General features: G+C 36.1%; 1 protein-coding gene across 5 annotated transcripts in view; it reads left to right on the plus strand.

Annotated features, from left to right (window-relative positions):
• The window catches only part of OMA1 (OMA1 zinc metallopeptidase), a 68,063-nt gene extending 54,943 nt beyond the window's left edge, over window positions 1-13,120 (plus strand). For 3 of the 5 annotated variants that reach the window (XM_003356445.4, XM_013999356.2, XM_005665385.3), the window contains exon 9: window positions 11,919-13,120. In XM_003356445.4, coding sequence (XP_003356493.1) covers window positions 11,919-12,116 — 198 coding nt within the window. In that variant the 3' untranslated portion in view covers window positions 12,117-13,120. The other 2 variants (XR_002345172.1, XM_021096576.1) reach the window with 2 other exon arrangements.

Raw genomic sequence — 13,972 nt, forward strand, 5'->3', positions numbered from 1 at the left:
AGGCAGTGCAATCATGTAATTTTGGAGTGTTTTAGTATAGTGTATTGTTTTGAAAATAGATTGGTTCCTTTTTGTTTTGTTTTGTTTCTAAATCAAGAAAACACCCCCAAATTAGAAAAAAGTATATGCTTTTCTAAATGTGAATTCTGAGATATAGTGTGTATAAATGCCCAAATATAATCCTGTGATCCACTAGCATTTAAAAAGGATAAATATAGGGTTATAATAATACTGTTATTTGTAGTTAATAATATGATACGTTATAATTTTATTTACTTGAAAAAATCAGTTAAATTTAGGAAACACATAGCCCACATACTTGGTTACCATAACAACTTGGGTGATAAATTGAAGAACAGATGTTATGTCAACCTGTTGATGTTTAATAGTATGAAAGATTTGAGATTATAGTGGTAATTTCAGATTTCAAATTTATATGTACCATACATTGTCCTTGAAAGAGATACCTCATTGAATTTTCTTTTTGTAAGTATTGTTACACAATACGAATAGATGTGAATAAGAGAAATTGTATGATAACCCAGGGTCGAAATTTACTTGAAAGATTTATTTTACAACTGAAAGCATTTACGCTGAATTTTTTTTATTATTTTTTCCCTCACCAACTCTGTGCCATCCTTTCCTTGGCAAAAGGGAAGGGGATGGAGGATAATGGAATATGTAGAAAAAAATTTAATTTGGACTTAACTAGTTATCTGCTGTTATGTTATTGTAATTGTGATTTTAATAGGATTTATTTTTTGATGTTCTTAGAATTTTTAATGTCAGCTTTATTTGTAAACTGTTTTTTAATTCTTGAGTTTCAAATTTACTACATTTAATTTTTAGATAGGAGAATCACTCCGTGGCAGACTGTAAATGTGTTCCTTTTAATTTCATTTTATTTCAAATTCTTTGAACTTTGAGGAGGCTGGAGGTTTTCACTCATGTGTAAATCATTCTTAAGCATTTATAATTGGACAAAGTAAATGCATAAATCATTAATATTATACATCTTATGAGTAGAAAATATGGGAGTGTTTAACATGACGTGAATGTAGTCGTTGCCAATGCACACAAACATTCACTGTTCACCTTGCAGAATTTCATTTTGTCTGTCATGAGGAGTGTTGAGGAAAAGGCAAATATCATAGCAGCTACCGTAATTGAATTGGCCTCTGAATCCTATAAAGCCAGGAAGCCTGACAGTAACATTGTCTAAAACCTTAAAAAAATATTATGGTGCATATGATGTGTATCTACTTGAGGCTGAAATAAATGGGCTGTTGGAAAAAAAATCACTTTTGAGGGAAAGGGGAGAAAAGTAATGATATTTTTAGAAAAATGGAGGTGACTTTTTTCGCTTGAAGTGTCTTGGGTTCTATTTTCAAAGGAAGCTTTTCATCTAATCACAGGCTTCTTTGTCATTATTTTTGTTTTCTTTTTAAAATTTAATTATTATAGTTTATTTCTTATGAATAAGTAATTGCTGTTTTACTTGATAATGTGGTACCTAGAAGAATTCTGATACATATCAGCAGTTTTATAATTACTTCAGTTGTCACTGGGCATAAATACAGCCATTTCTTAATACACGATTCTCATATGTTAGGAATGGTTGATTATAAAATTTTATTTGAAAACATTTTCTTATTTTATCATTTCAGGGGATAATTTTTTCTGTGTCAAGATGGCTTTAATTTTTAATTTTTTATGTTTATTTACTTAAAATTATCAGTTACTTATACTTACCTTAGACCACCTCAAAAATTAGTCAGACTCATATTTCCTGTTGTGGCTCTGCAGGGTAAGGACCTGACGTTGTCTCTGTGAGGATGTGGGTTCGATCCCTGGCTTTACTCAGTGGATTAGGGATCTGGTGTTGCCACAGGCTGCATAGGTCGCAGGTGCAGTTTGGATCTGATATTGTTGTAGCTGTGGCATAGGCCTCAGCTGCAGCTCCAATTCAACCTTGGGAACTTCCATATTTCCATATGCTGCAGGTGCAGCTGTAAAAAAAAAAAAAAAAAATTAGACTCCCCATTGCAGTTTTAGAAAAGAAATGAGTTAGAGGGGGAAAGAAATATTTTTAAGGTAAAATCATGACCTATACAAATATAAAATGAACTCTATCTGAAATTTAATTTGGTTATTATTAATGAGGGAGCCAGTAATAGCTTACAACTAGCTCAGATGGTGTAAAATATACAAATATGAGCAAAACTGACAGAAGGTAATAATTGGTTGCATTCCACCAGACATAGTTCATTTCTTTTTCTGTGGACAAGTTTCATTTGCATTGCTTCAAGTTTTCTGTAACATACAGAGTGATAAAATAGCTCTAAGGCCTTGAAATGCAGATGCACTTGACGGGACACCACATTATCTTTTATGCCCGTTTCAAATTCTTTCACAGTTTTCTTTGTTTTTGTTTATTATTGCCTTCCAAGTAGATACCAATCAAATCATCCTGTCAGACTAACACATAAACATAAATTCTTGTTTTGTTATTTTTAAGTAGCTATATAGGTATTCTTCTGTTTTCTCTCTCCTTAAGTGGTAACCTACTAGTCTCATTAGTTTCTGTTAAATTTATTCTGGTGAGTTTTTTGCATTGAGGTTATTGATACTAATATTCTAGATCTTTTGAAAAGTACATGTCTGCCTTCAGAAATTACGGGAGACATTTGGAAATTGAGAGTGTATAAAGGGACTGGTTTCATTTTTCAGGAGAAATATTTAAGCTTCTCATGAGCGTTTTAGAACTAAAGATATAGATGTAAAATCAAGAATGAAGTTACAGAAATGCCAAAATGTTAGAGGAGAAAGGTTTTTTTTTTTAAGAACTTTTTTTAGTTTTATTTTTGATTACAAAAAGTTTCTTTTGCTTGTTTTGTTTTCTGTTTGGGCCTTACCTGTGGCATGTGGAAGTTTCCAGGCCAGGGAAAGAACCTGAACTGCAATAGCGACCCAAGCCGCTGCAGTGACAATGTCAGATCCTTAACCTGCTATGCCACAAGGGAACTCCTACTTTTGATTACAAAATTATAAAAACAAATGTAAAGATAGAGAATAATTTTAATAATTTAATGAGCCCCCATTTTTACTTACTCAATTCAGAAGTATCAGCTTTTTTATATACTTGCTTCATCTGACCTTTCTCTTCTTTCTTTCCCCAGAGGTATTTTAATGCAAATTCTAGACATGAGGGCTTTTCTTCCTAATTACTATTGCATTTTAGAAAGTAGTATCATTTTCTTCCATAATCATATCATTATCATAGCTAGGAAAATTAAGTAATTCCTTAATAAAATTAAATATCCTGTGCATATTCAGATTTCTCTGTCTTATAGTCCTACGATTGGTTTTTTTTCAAAGCACAGTCTGTTAAGACTCATATATTACATTTGGTTGTTATATTCCTTCAGTTTCTGACTTTAGAATAGTACCCCTCCCCTTTGTTTTGTTTGTTTTTAAACATGCCATTGACCTGTTGAATAAATCTAGTCCCACATTCTAGATTTATCTGGTTGCTTCTTTGTGATATTGACTAACTTCTTTCCCTGTATACCTATAAATGGAAGTTAAATTTTAGCAAGAATATTTTATAGGTGGTACAACTTTGCTTCATATTGCTTCACATTAGGATTTTTTTAATCTGGCTGCTCCACATTTAGTGATGCCACATTCGATCAGGAGTTTGGAAGGTGATGGCCTAACCGGTTACTTGCTTTGGAAACATGGTTTTCCCCCTTATGGCCAACAAGTGGTTGTGGGGTAGTGATTTGGCTCTCTGCGAAAGAGGGAGTTCTTCAGCAACCTGAGGAATGTTTTTGATTGAGGAAATATCATCCTCCTCTGTCTCAAAGGCTAAGCTGAATGTGTGTCTTCAGGAGGAGTCTATGAGCAGTGAAGAAGAAACTCAGACCAGCCAAGTCAACTCTAATGGGGTAAAAGATGTTGCAGCCACATCTTTCTTCTATTCAAGAATAGATTTAAGATGTATGTAAGAGAGATTTTATAAAAATCTAAATGATGATGAGTGCATAAGAGTTGAAAAGAAAGGAGAGATGATCATAGGTAATTGTATTTAAAAGACTATGTAGTTTCTGAGTATCCTTAACTATAAACACCACAAGGACCCTCATCTAAACTAAATCCAGCAGTAATAACAATGAGAATAAGTACCCTGAACTGTCCATTTTCCCCAGTAAGATAAGCTTCAAGGGGTAAAAAAATCTAAAAAACAAAGCCAAATCTTAAGTCTCAGGTTTTTAAATTTTTACTGCTTTGGAGGGATGGCCTGAGTGATGAGGAGAACTACAGAGGTGACACCACCTGAAGCTGCCATGGGAAGGGTGATTTCCCTACATGGAGAGTGGCAGAAGATGAAAGAACCACTTCTCAAGTGTAAGATACATCCATTTCAGAATATTGCTAAACTTGTGAATACGGCAGAAAAGCTGTAAAACTTCCTTCCACTAGAGGCTGTAAAGAGCAAAATTGATGCCCCAGAGCAAAGACTTATTGATGCTTGAAGATAGAGAGGAACATAACACAACCAAATTAAAACAGTCAAAGCTAAAAAGTAATGTCTGAAAAAATGGAAGAATATTGAAGGCAAGAGGAAATCCAGGCTGCCATGTAACAGTGGTAAGGACCAGTTCATTCATTCATGTCTTCGTTTCCTTGAGTATAGTTACTATATCACATTTTTTGATTTCTCAAGATAGGTTTCTAGAAGAATCTCAGAGCATCATGCATGAAAGGCCAGATGTGAACATTCCTAGTTAAAGTTATCAAGTGTTTAATCTTTATTACAAAGGAAGGCTCTTACAGGATGCCAAAGCATAAAGAAAAAAATTTTAAATGCTTAAGAATAAGAATGACTTTGGATCTGACTTTTCAGACTTCGGAGAAGTATAAGAGTTTAAGGGAGAAAGAAACAAAACAAACAAAAAAACAATTGAACTAATACACTTTGCTATGGTATCTAGCCAAACCAACTTTTCTTTAAAACAGAAGATCCCTTAATAAACGAAACATGTAAAAAAATATATCAGTAAAGTGCACTACCAGTGCTTCTTTCCAAAATTCACTGGCATGCAAGAATTATACAAAATATATAGTTTAGTTTACGTAGGATTGTGATTATAGCTCACACCCTGCTATTCTTAGAAAATCACAGATCACTTAAGGAACTAACAAAGAATTGAGTTGAATGTACAAAAAGTAAGATTTAACTGACATTAAATGCTTAGAATTAGATGTGTATTTTCTTCTCAAATGTGCATAAATCTTTTATAACAATATTGGTCAAATAACTTTCTTGGACAAAAACTTGTGTATGTAATATAAACAATTTACGGTTCAAATTGTCAGAACACAGTAAAAATTAAAAGATGTTTGACCATAAGAAAATTACAAATGTGTGTGTATAAGGCAAGAGAGAAATCCATAAATAATCAGAATAGTGATGTAGTTATATTTTCATGGGTTGCTGTCAAACCTATATATAAAGAAAATTTTATCCATTTAAATCTCTGCATGAGTAATATAGAAAAAGAGAAAAGAAGTAATGTGTCTTGGACAGGGAAAATTCCATTAATAAAAACCAAAAAATAAGCAAAATGATAGTAGTTAGTTCTTTGGGAAATTTAGTCAATGTGAAAATCATTAGACAGTAAAATATAAATATGATCAGGAGAGAAGCTACAATAATTAACACACAGGAAAACCAAACTATTTAGGAGAATGTTAGATATTAATTACTGGGCCAGGTCAAAATCAGAAATAATTAAAGTGTGTGCATGTGTAAGTGTGGGTGTGTGAGAATTGCCAAAGTGGATGCAGCGGGAAGTAGAAATTATAACGAGAATGAACCTCCTCAGATTAATTTTTAAGGAAGGAGGTAAGGTGTAATTAAATAAATAAAAAGCATATTAGAAACTCAAAGAGTCATAACAAATTGGCAAAGAAAAGGACAACTAGTCCCAATGGGGATTAACTCTGGAGAATTTTTTCAAAAGTTCAAAGAGTTAGTGAATAATTCAAAGTTCAGTGAATAATTAATTCTAACATCAGACTATAGAAAGGAACATTGTTGATTATTCAGTGAGCAAAATGTTAATCATTTTCTAAGCAAAAATGATTTTGTTTTGACAATTTGAAAAGAACAACACCTTTAAAAGGATTTATGGACTGGTGTCATTAACCAGCAAACAAGATAGTACTGCTTAATAGTAATTACTTACTCTGAGCACGTCAGTTATCCTTAGATGCATGGGTAGCATAATAAAAGCTGTAAACACAGAGGAAGACATTTAGGACTCACCTTTAATTCCTCTCTTCCTTTCCCCTCTGACTAGAAAATTCTGTTGACCTCTTCCACCAGGCATCGGTCTCTGTTAACACTGCTGCTGCCCTAGTCAAAGCCACCATCCTCTCTCCCCTAGGTTCACTGGAGTCAGATCTCCTATTTTAATTTTCTTGTTCAATTTTTCAACTCAATCCCTAACAACCTTTTTTTTTTTTTAATCCATATTTTGTCTTTTCAGGACCACACCTGTGGCATATGGAGGGTCCCAGGCTAGGGGTTGTATCAGAACTGTAGCTGCCCGCCTACGCCAGAGCCACAGCAACGTGGGATCTGAGCCGCATCTGCCACCCACACCACAGCTCATGGCAACGCCAGATCGAGGCCAAGGATCGAACCTGCGTCCTCATGGATACAGTCGGGTTCGTTAACCACTGAGCCATGATGGGAACTCCATATTTTCAATACAGTAGTTAGAATGCTCTTTTTAATGTCATTTCCATGGTTAAAATCTTTCAATGACTTCTCATTTAACTTTGAATAAAAATCCAAACTCCTTATTCAATCTTAAAATCATGTAATTTGACCACTCCCTGCCTGCTTCTCCAGCTTTTTTCACATGTTGCTCTCCTCAGGTTTTCCATGATTCCAGCTATTTTACGTGGAGCTTATTTCCTCCTTACAGCTCTGCTGTTGGCTGATTTCTCTACCTGGAACATTCTTCCCTCAGCTCTTTACACAAATGTCCCCTCCTTGGGGAGGCTTTTCCTGATGCTTCAGTCTCAAATGTCTTCTCTTGCATGCAGTCATTGTCTAACACAACTTACTGGGTAATATCTTCTTGCACTTAAGTTCCCTTGTGTACTTGTTTATTCTGTCCCCTCCTTTAGAATGTCAGGCCCTTCTTCTCTGCTGTATCCATAGTGCACAGGATCGTTTCCGAAATGCTTAGCGAATATTTGTTAAATTATTGTGTGATGGGTAATAATAGGAAAGATAAGTAATAGAATACTGGATTAAAAATAGAAAAATTGGGCAGTGCAATTGAGTAACAGTTATATTCTCTCATAGAAGTTTAGCATAAAACAAATTAATAATTCATAATGGGGAAAGGCTGCTTATAGAAAGTAGTGAAAAAAATAGCAGTAGTCTATGAAGTTTGGGGTTTTAATTCGACCCACCTACCTAACTTTGAGGGAACTACCTAATCTAACATTCAGTGTTCCGGGATAGCAGTACCTCCTGGATGTTTTAAGTATGCACTTGTATATTTGTGTGGGTGAGGTCCTGCCTCCTACCCTCTCTCCCTTATAAGACACTTGAATGATAAGTGTTCTACACTGAGCCCAAGATTTCAAAAGTGGTTCAAAGCATAACCAATTTAGATAACATGTAAAATACCTGCACAGTGCAGGGCACATAGAAAGTGAATAGTAAACGTTAATTCCTTCCACTCCCAGCTGGATTCTTTAGGCTGGCTAATTCTGTATTTAACCCAGATCTTTCATGGGACTCTTAGAACTGTATATTCTTGCTATTAGAGTACGTTCCTGCTTTCTCGTAGATTGTAAACTCTTACAAGTGTTTTTCCTGTGACATTTATCATAATGATTTATTCATAGCTTGTGCTCTATAATGTTTGTTTAAAATTCAGCATGCATTTATTAAGTACCTATTATGTGCAGTGCATGAAGTTAAAGAAAACAAAGTAAGGAAATGGAAAGGCGTATTCTAGCTGTACAGTGAGAAGATGTTTCTTACTTTTAAAGGGAAGAAGGCAAGGTAGATTTGAATTTATAAAAATAAAAGATGTTGACACTATGAAATATAATAAAATAAATGTGAAAGGGAAGGTGAACAAAGAATATTTTACCAACATGTGATAAAATCTTACTATGCAAAATAGGTGAAGATTTGTTGGAAACAGATATATTTTATAACAGAATTCTGCTTGATAGGTAGAGGAGGAAAAAAAATCACACATGAAGAAATAGTAGTAGAAAGCCTTTATGAAGTTTAGTTTTTTTAGAAATTAAGGAAATGTAGCTCAGACATCTCCAAAGTATGTTTTATCCAGAAAAGATTTACTCAGGAAACATTTTTCTGGTGCCAAAAAAATTAGGACAAACACATGTAATGCAAAAATGTTAAAAACAACAACAACAACAAAAATGGGTTCTAATCTCTTTTTTCCTAGAAGGACTTTTTACTTCCATGCCAGCTTTTTAAAAAGCAAACTCTGACTTTTAAGAGCAATTTTAGATTCATAGCAAATGGAAGGTGCCACAGCATTCATACCTTAAGTGGAAGCTGCAGAGATTTTCCGTATACCTCTGGCTTGCATTTGACACAGCCTCCCCTGCTGTCACAGTCTAGCACCAAGGGTATATTTGTTAGAGCAGATGAACCTACACTGTCCCATCGTTGTGACCCAATGTCCATAGCTTACTTTACAGTTCACTCTTAGTGTTGAACATTCTGAGTTTTGATAAATGCACAATGACATGTACTTATCATTATAGTACCACAGAGAGTATTTTCATTGTCCTGTGAATACTCTGCTCTGCATGTTCATCCCTCTTTTCCCCCTAACGTCTGACAACCGTGGATCTTTTTAGTGTCTCCATACTAACGCTAAATATTGTAAGTGGAATCATAAACCATGTAGTCTTTTCAGATGGGCTTTCTCCACTCAGGAACATGAATTTAAGGTTCCTCCATGTCTTTTTATGGCATGATGACTGCTGCTTCTTAGCACCGAGTAATATTCCATTGTCAGCTTGTCACACAGTTTATTCATCCATTCACCTACTAAATGACATCCTGGTTGCTTCTTAGTTTGGGCAAGTGCAAGTAAATAAACAAACAAGCACTGAGCAGTTTCTTGTTTTCTGCCAGTCTCTTAACCTGTTTAGGGCTCAATTTCCTTCTCTGTAAAATTTAACAGATGATTTCTGAGGATCCTAAGATTAAAAATTACGTGGTTATCTAGATATCAATCATGAAATCTTACACTATACTGATTACGAATAACTCAGATGTCAGGTGTGCATTATGCTGATGAATTTATAAGTTGATAGAGCCTTTCTGGTGAAAACAGTCTGGTCCTATTTAATAAAAATCATTCTCTCTTTCTTACTCTTTGATCAGATCAGTCTGTTGGGGTGGGGGTGGGGGTGGGGTTGTCCTTCAAGTAAACCAAAATAGAGGTTAAAAAAAAAAATCTTTTTTTAAAAGTTTTCATAGAGTGATGGTTGATATAAGCCAAATATAGCAAAACAAAACTATGGAAACAATTCAGATGCCCGGTAGTAGAGAAATGCAGAGTAAATTCTGTGAGGGCAGGGATCATGACTCTTTGTTCTGATCAGTGTGTACCCAGCATCTTCTAGTGTGGCCTAAGTATGTGTTGAGTGTAAAAATTCTGAAGAAAATAACTTAAGGGAAATAGAGCTTTACTGAACATAGACTGTAGGTGAGGGCCTTCTCGTCTTCTTGTGCTTGCTGCTTTGCACCTCTCCTTGCTAAACTGCTGTGCCAGCTGTTACCTGCTGAACTCCACACTGAAACCAGTGCAGGCCTTGAGCCTGTGATATAGCAGCCGTGACAGACTGGCTTCTCACGGGGGAAAGAACATCAACAAGGGTGTAAAGGAGTTAACCAAGAGTAGACCACACGTCCCAGTTTTGCCAGGACCGTCTCAGTTTCTGCCTGATGTCTCAGTGTAAATCTTCCTTTCACTCTCAGAGCTATCCTGGTTTGGACGGTGGGTCACCATTTGGCTGAGGGTCTGACTTTCTGCTACTTCAGTGCTATATAGTTGGGCAACATTTTCTTGTATTTTCAGTTCAGTTTACTTTAACAGATATTTACTGAACACTCCGTAGATGTAAGATACACATTACATCTATTTCGAGATAAAAAGAAAAGACAAGGCCCCTGTCACCATCACCAAAGAATTTCACTTTAATGCTTTTTCCTCTCTAGTTTATTATGGTAACTTCTTAGCCTCACTCAGAGTTCTCCTAGAGCCAAGCTCTTGCCCTGGCCTCAACCATTGAATATGAAATACACTCTTCTGGCTTGCCTCTGGTTGCATACTCCCCTCTCTCCTGTGGGACCCAAGGAACTATACCCACTTAAGAACCTGCGCCTTCACCACATGGCACGCTAATATTTGGAATAATGGAATCCTCGCCCAAGCACTTTTGAGGCTGCTTCCAGGGCCAGAGTGGACCTCTCCCCTTGGATACATGCAAACAGGACCCCTCACAGTGCCAGGTAAGCAGGGATGGGAGGAAAAGGGAGGAGCAGCAGGCCAGTGGTGGCAGCTGGGGTAGACCCCCTGCAACCTCACACATTCCAAAATCCAGGAATTTGAGTTCCGTTCCTGGCAGTTGGGGTCATTTCAAATGTCTGTTCCTCAAAGTAGAATAGAATGTTTTCCATGTAGTCATTTTAGATGTTTAAACATATGGTTTCTGAGCTTCCGTTTGCATTCTTGCCATGGACCCCACAAATATCAGGAATAGCCCACTACCTAGAATCTGCATTATGAGTTGTGAGATCCCACAGTCTGCTCCTGCCTCCTTCCCTGCTCTGCTGCGGCTGTTCTGGCTTCTAAAACACCCAGTCACGCTCCCATCTCAGGTCCTTGCACTCACTGCTGCTGCTTGGAATTTTCTCCTAGTGCCCATGGGACTTCTCCGTCGAGTTCTTGTCCTTAAGTCTTCTCCTCTCCCTACCAAGGAGACCTTGTATTTCTAGAATTTTACTACTCACCCAAATGCCGACTGCCCCCTTCCCTGCTTTACTTAAATTTAGAAGTAGTAAAAAACTTTTTCTCCTAAATATCTTAAAAAAAAAAAAACCTTAGGTGTTAAGACTTTTTTTCCCTTTAAAATTTAGATAATGTCCTTATATTGCTATTTCCTAACTTTTCGGGTTTAGGTATTGTCTATTTATTCTCCCCCATAGAGAATGAGAACTAAACGGTCCTTTAACCAGTGTCACAGCCTCTGCTTGCACACATGCATACCCAGCTCTCCTCCTTCCCAATAGAGTTAAGTTGTGATTTTGGTTAAAAACGGTAAACATTAGTCACAGCTGAGCCATATAGTGTACTGTGATTACATTTCTTTTCCCTGCAGCATGTTATTTTTCCTGGAGTTGCAAATTGTCATGATTTCCATTTGCTTACTTTTCTAGGTTATTAGCATCAGTTGCACCCTGGACTGTCCCAATTATGTGTCTTCTTTCAGTATGTTCATATGTATTTACTTTTGTTTTCTTTTTCTTGAAAAAAGTCTGAGTCTTCAACTTCCAAGAAGGCTTGTTTATCCCCAGCAGGACAGTGGACAGTCCTTGCAAATATAGTCATTTTTGCAAATTTCTCATTATATGAACAAATCATGAAAATGTTACTATTTACTATGAATTTATATATGGCTCTCTTTCAGGTGTTTTAATGAGATACCTTTTTTTCCAGAAATACAGAATATGTTTTTATATTTAATTATTTTGCATAGAGCATGCTAGGAATTACTGGAATAATCTTGATAAATTTATTTATTTGTATATAATTTGTATTCTTTCCTTGTAGGCTCTCAAAATTAGAGAGATCTGTAATTGCCCACCACTTTCTGGGCCAGACCCTCGATTACTATTCAAACTCAGCATGAAGCATTTTCTTGAAAAAGCAGAGAAAGAAGACCTGAATATCACTGTTAAACAGAAAATGGATACTCTTCCCATTCAAAACCAGAAGCAAATACCATTAACATGTATAGTTGAGAAATGAACTGCCAAATGAATTAAAATTTATGAGATACAGGATATATGAAGAATGTGGCAATCCTTATCATTTTTATGTTACTTTTTTAAAATGATGTTTGAAATAAAAAAGATACTCAGGGTCAAATCATGTATATTATAAGTATTATCTAAATTCTTATACTATGTATTTATTTTTCATGAAATATTGATAACATTTTAATCTATTTTAAAATATCTTCAGTGAGGAAAATGTCAGAGAATAAATTTATATTACACATTTTATGCTGTCTTATACTTTTGATTTGAAAGGCAGACTTCTCGTGGATGAAAAATCAGAATGTGCAGTAACTGTTGTTGTCGAGAGAGTTCCAGCTGAGCCTAAACTGGGTTTCAGAGTCTGGATGGCTGTGGTGAACTGGGAAACTGACAGTCTGAAATATGCAGAAACTGGCTTGCATAAGGGTGGGATTATGTGAAAAAGAAGGAGGACCTTGGGCTACAGACTTTCCTGGTCCTCACTTATGGCCTTTGAGGGATTAAGATAAAGTTGAAGAAGCTTCATCCATAGGGAGGCACAGATAGTGCTGCTAGTGGTCCAAGCGGCAAAGTGAGAAACAAGGGGCGTGTACTCCTGGTGCACTGAAGTCTTCAGAGGAAGTCAAGTCATCTTGGCTCCCTGAAGATATTACAGTTTGGGGATCTCTGGGGTTCTCAGGGAAGGCAGACACCCTGTTTGTTCTCACTGAGCTATCACCAGGAGAGGTGGGCAAGGCCCCCAAGCTGATCTTCCTAAGCATCAGACACTGACAAAGGGCTGGATGAAGATGAGAGAAGCACAAAATACGTCGCTGGTGAGACCCAGAAATTACTGTATTATCTGAATGCGGAAATAGGTTTTAAAAATGTATTATTATTTATGTATTATTTGTACTCCCAAACTGGTGAATTCTAGTAATGTTGAGATTATATTCCTAGAGGAACATTTTTCTTGAAACACGTTATATCAAATAAATAGTTTCTTAGAGAATTTAAGGGTTAAGAACCCACCTCTTGTTGAGTTTCTTCTATGAGCTGCTCTCATTTAATTCAACAACCTTATGAAGTAGGTTTTATTTAGGCAGACCTCAGAGATAGTGTAGATTTGGTTCCAGACTATCACAGTCAAGTAAATATCACAATAAAGCAAGTCATGAACTTTTTTGCTTCCCATTGCATATATAAAAGTGATGTTTATACGGTATTGTAGTCTATAGCATTATCTAAGAAATAATGTTATTGGGAAAATGGTACCAATAGGCTTGCTCAGTGGAGGGTTGCCACAAACCTTCACTTTGTAAAAACAGGGTATCTGCGAAGTGTGATAAAGTGAAGCACAATAAAATGAGGTATGCCTATATTTTCATTTTAAAATGAAAAGCAGGCTTGGGGAGGTTATATGATATATCCAGTATCTCTTACCCAGAAAATTCACAGCCGGGTCTATCTGACTACAAATCTGTCCACTTATACACGCTAAGATAGCTAAAAGCTAATCTAGCAAAAGAAAAGGAACAAGCTCTATTCTCAGTTGCTAGTTAGCTTCCTCATGTTCCTCATGACTTTGAGACAGGTAAAAATTTCCTTAGTATAAAATCAAGGATCATGTATATTATCCGTAGGACAATCTTCCAGGTGCCCCTCTCAGACCCTTTTATCAGACTTTACATGAAAAGCCTGGAGTGAGGCAGGATGGGAGTGGAACCTCTTGCCGTGCCTGTGAAAGCCTGTGACTTTCATTGGGGATGTATCCGACACGACTACATTTTCTTAGATAAAATATTTACCTTGCTGTTAGGAAGACAAGTTCAGAACCTCTTTCTCTTTTCCAGGGCTTGATATACA

This window comes from Sus scrofa, chromosome 6 (genome assembly GCF_000003025.6).
Source record: "Sus scrofa isolate TJ Tabasco breed Duroc chromosome 6, Sscrofa11.1, whole genome shotgun sequence".
Taxonomy (NCBI): Eukaryota; Metazoa; Chordata; class Mammalia; order Artiodactyla; family Suidae; genus Sus; species Sus scrofa.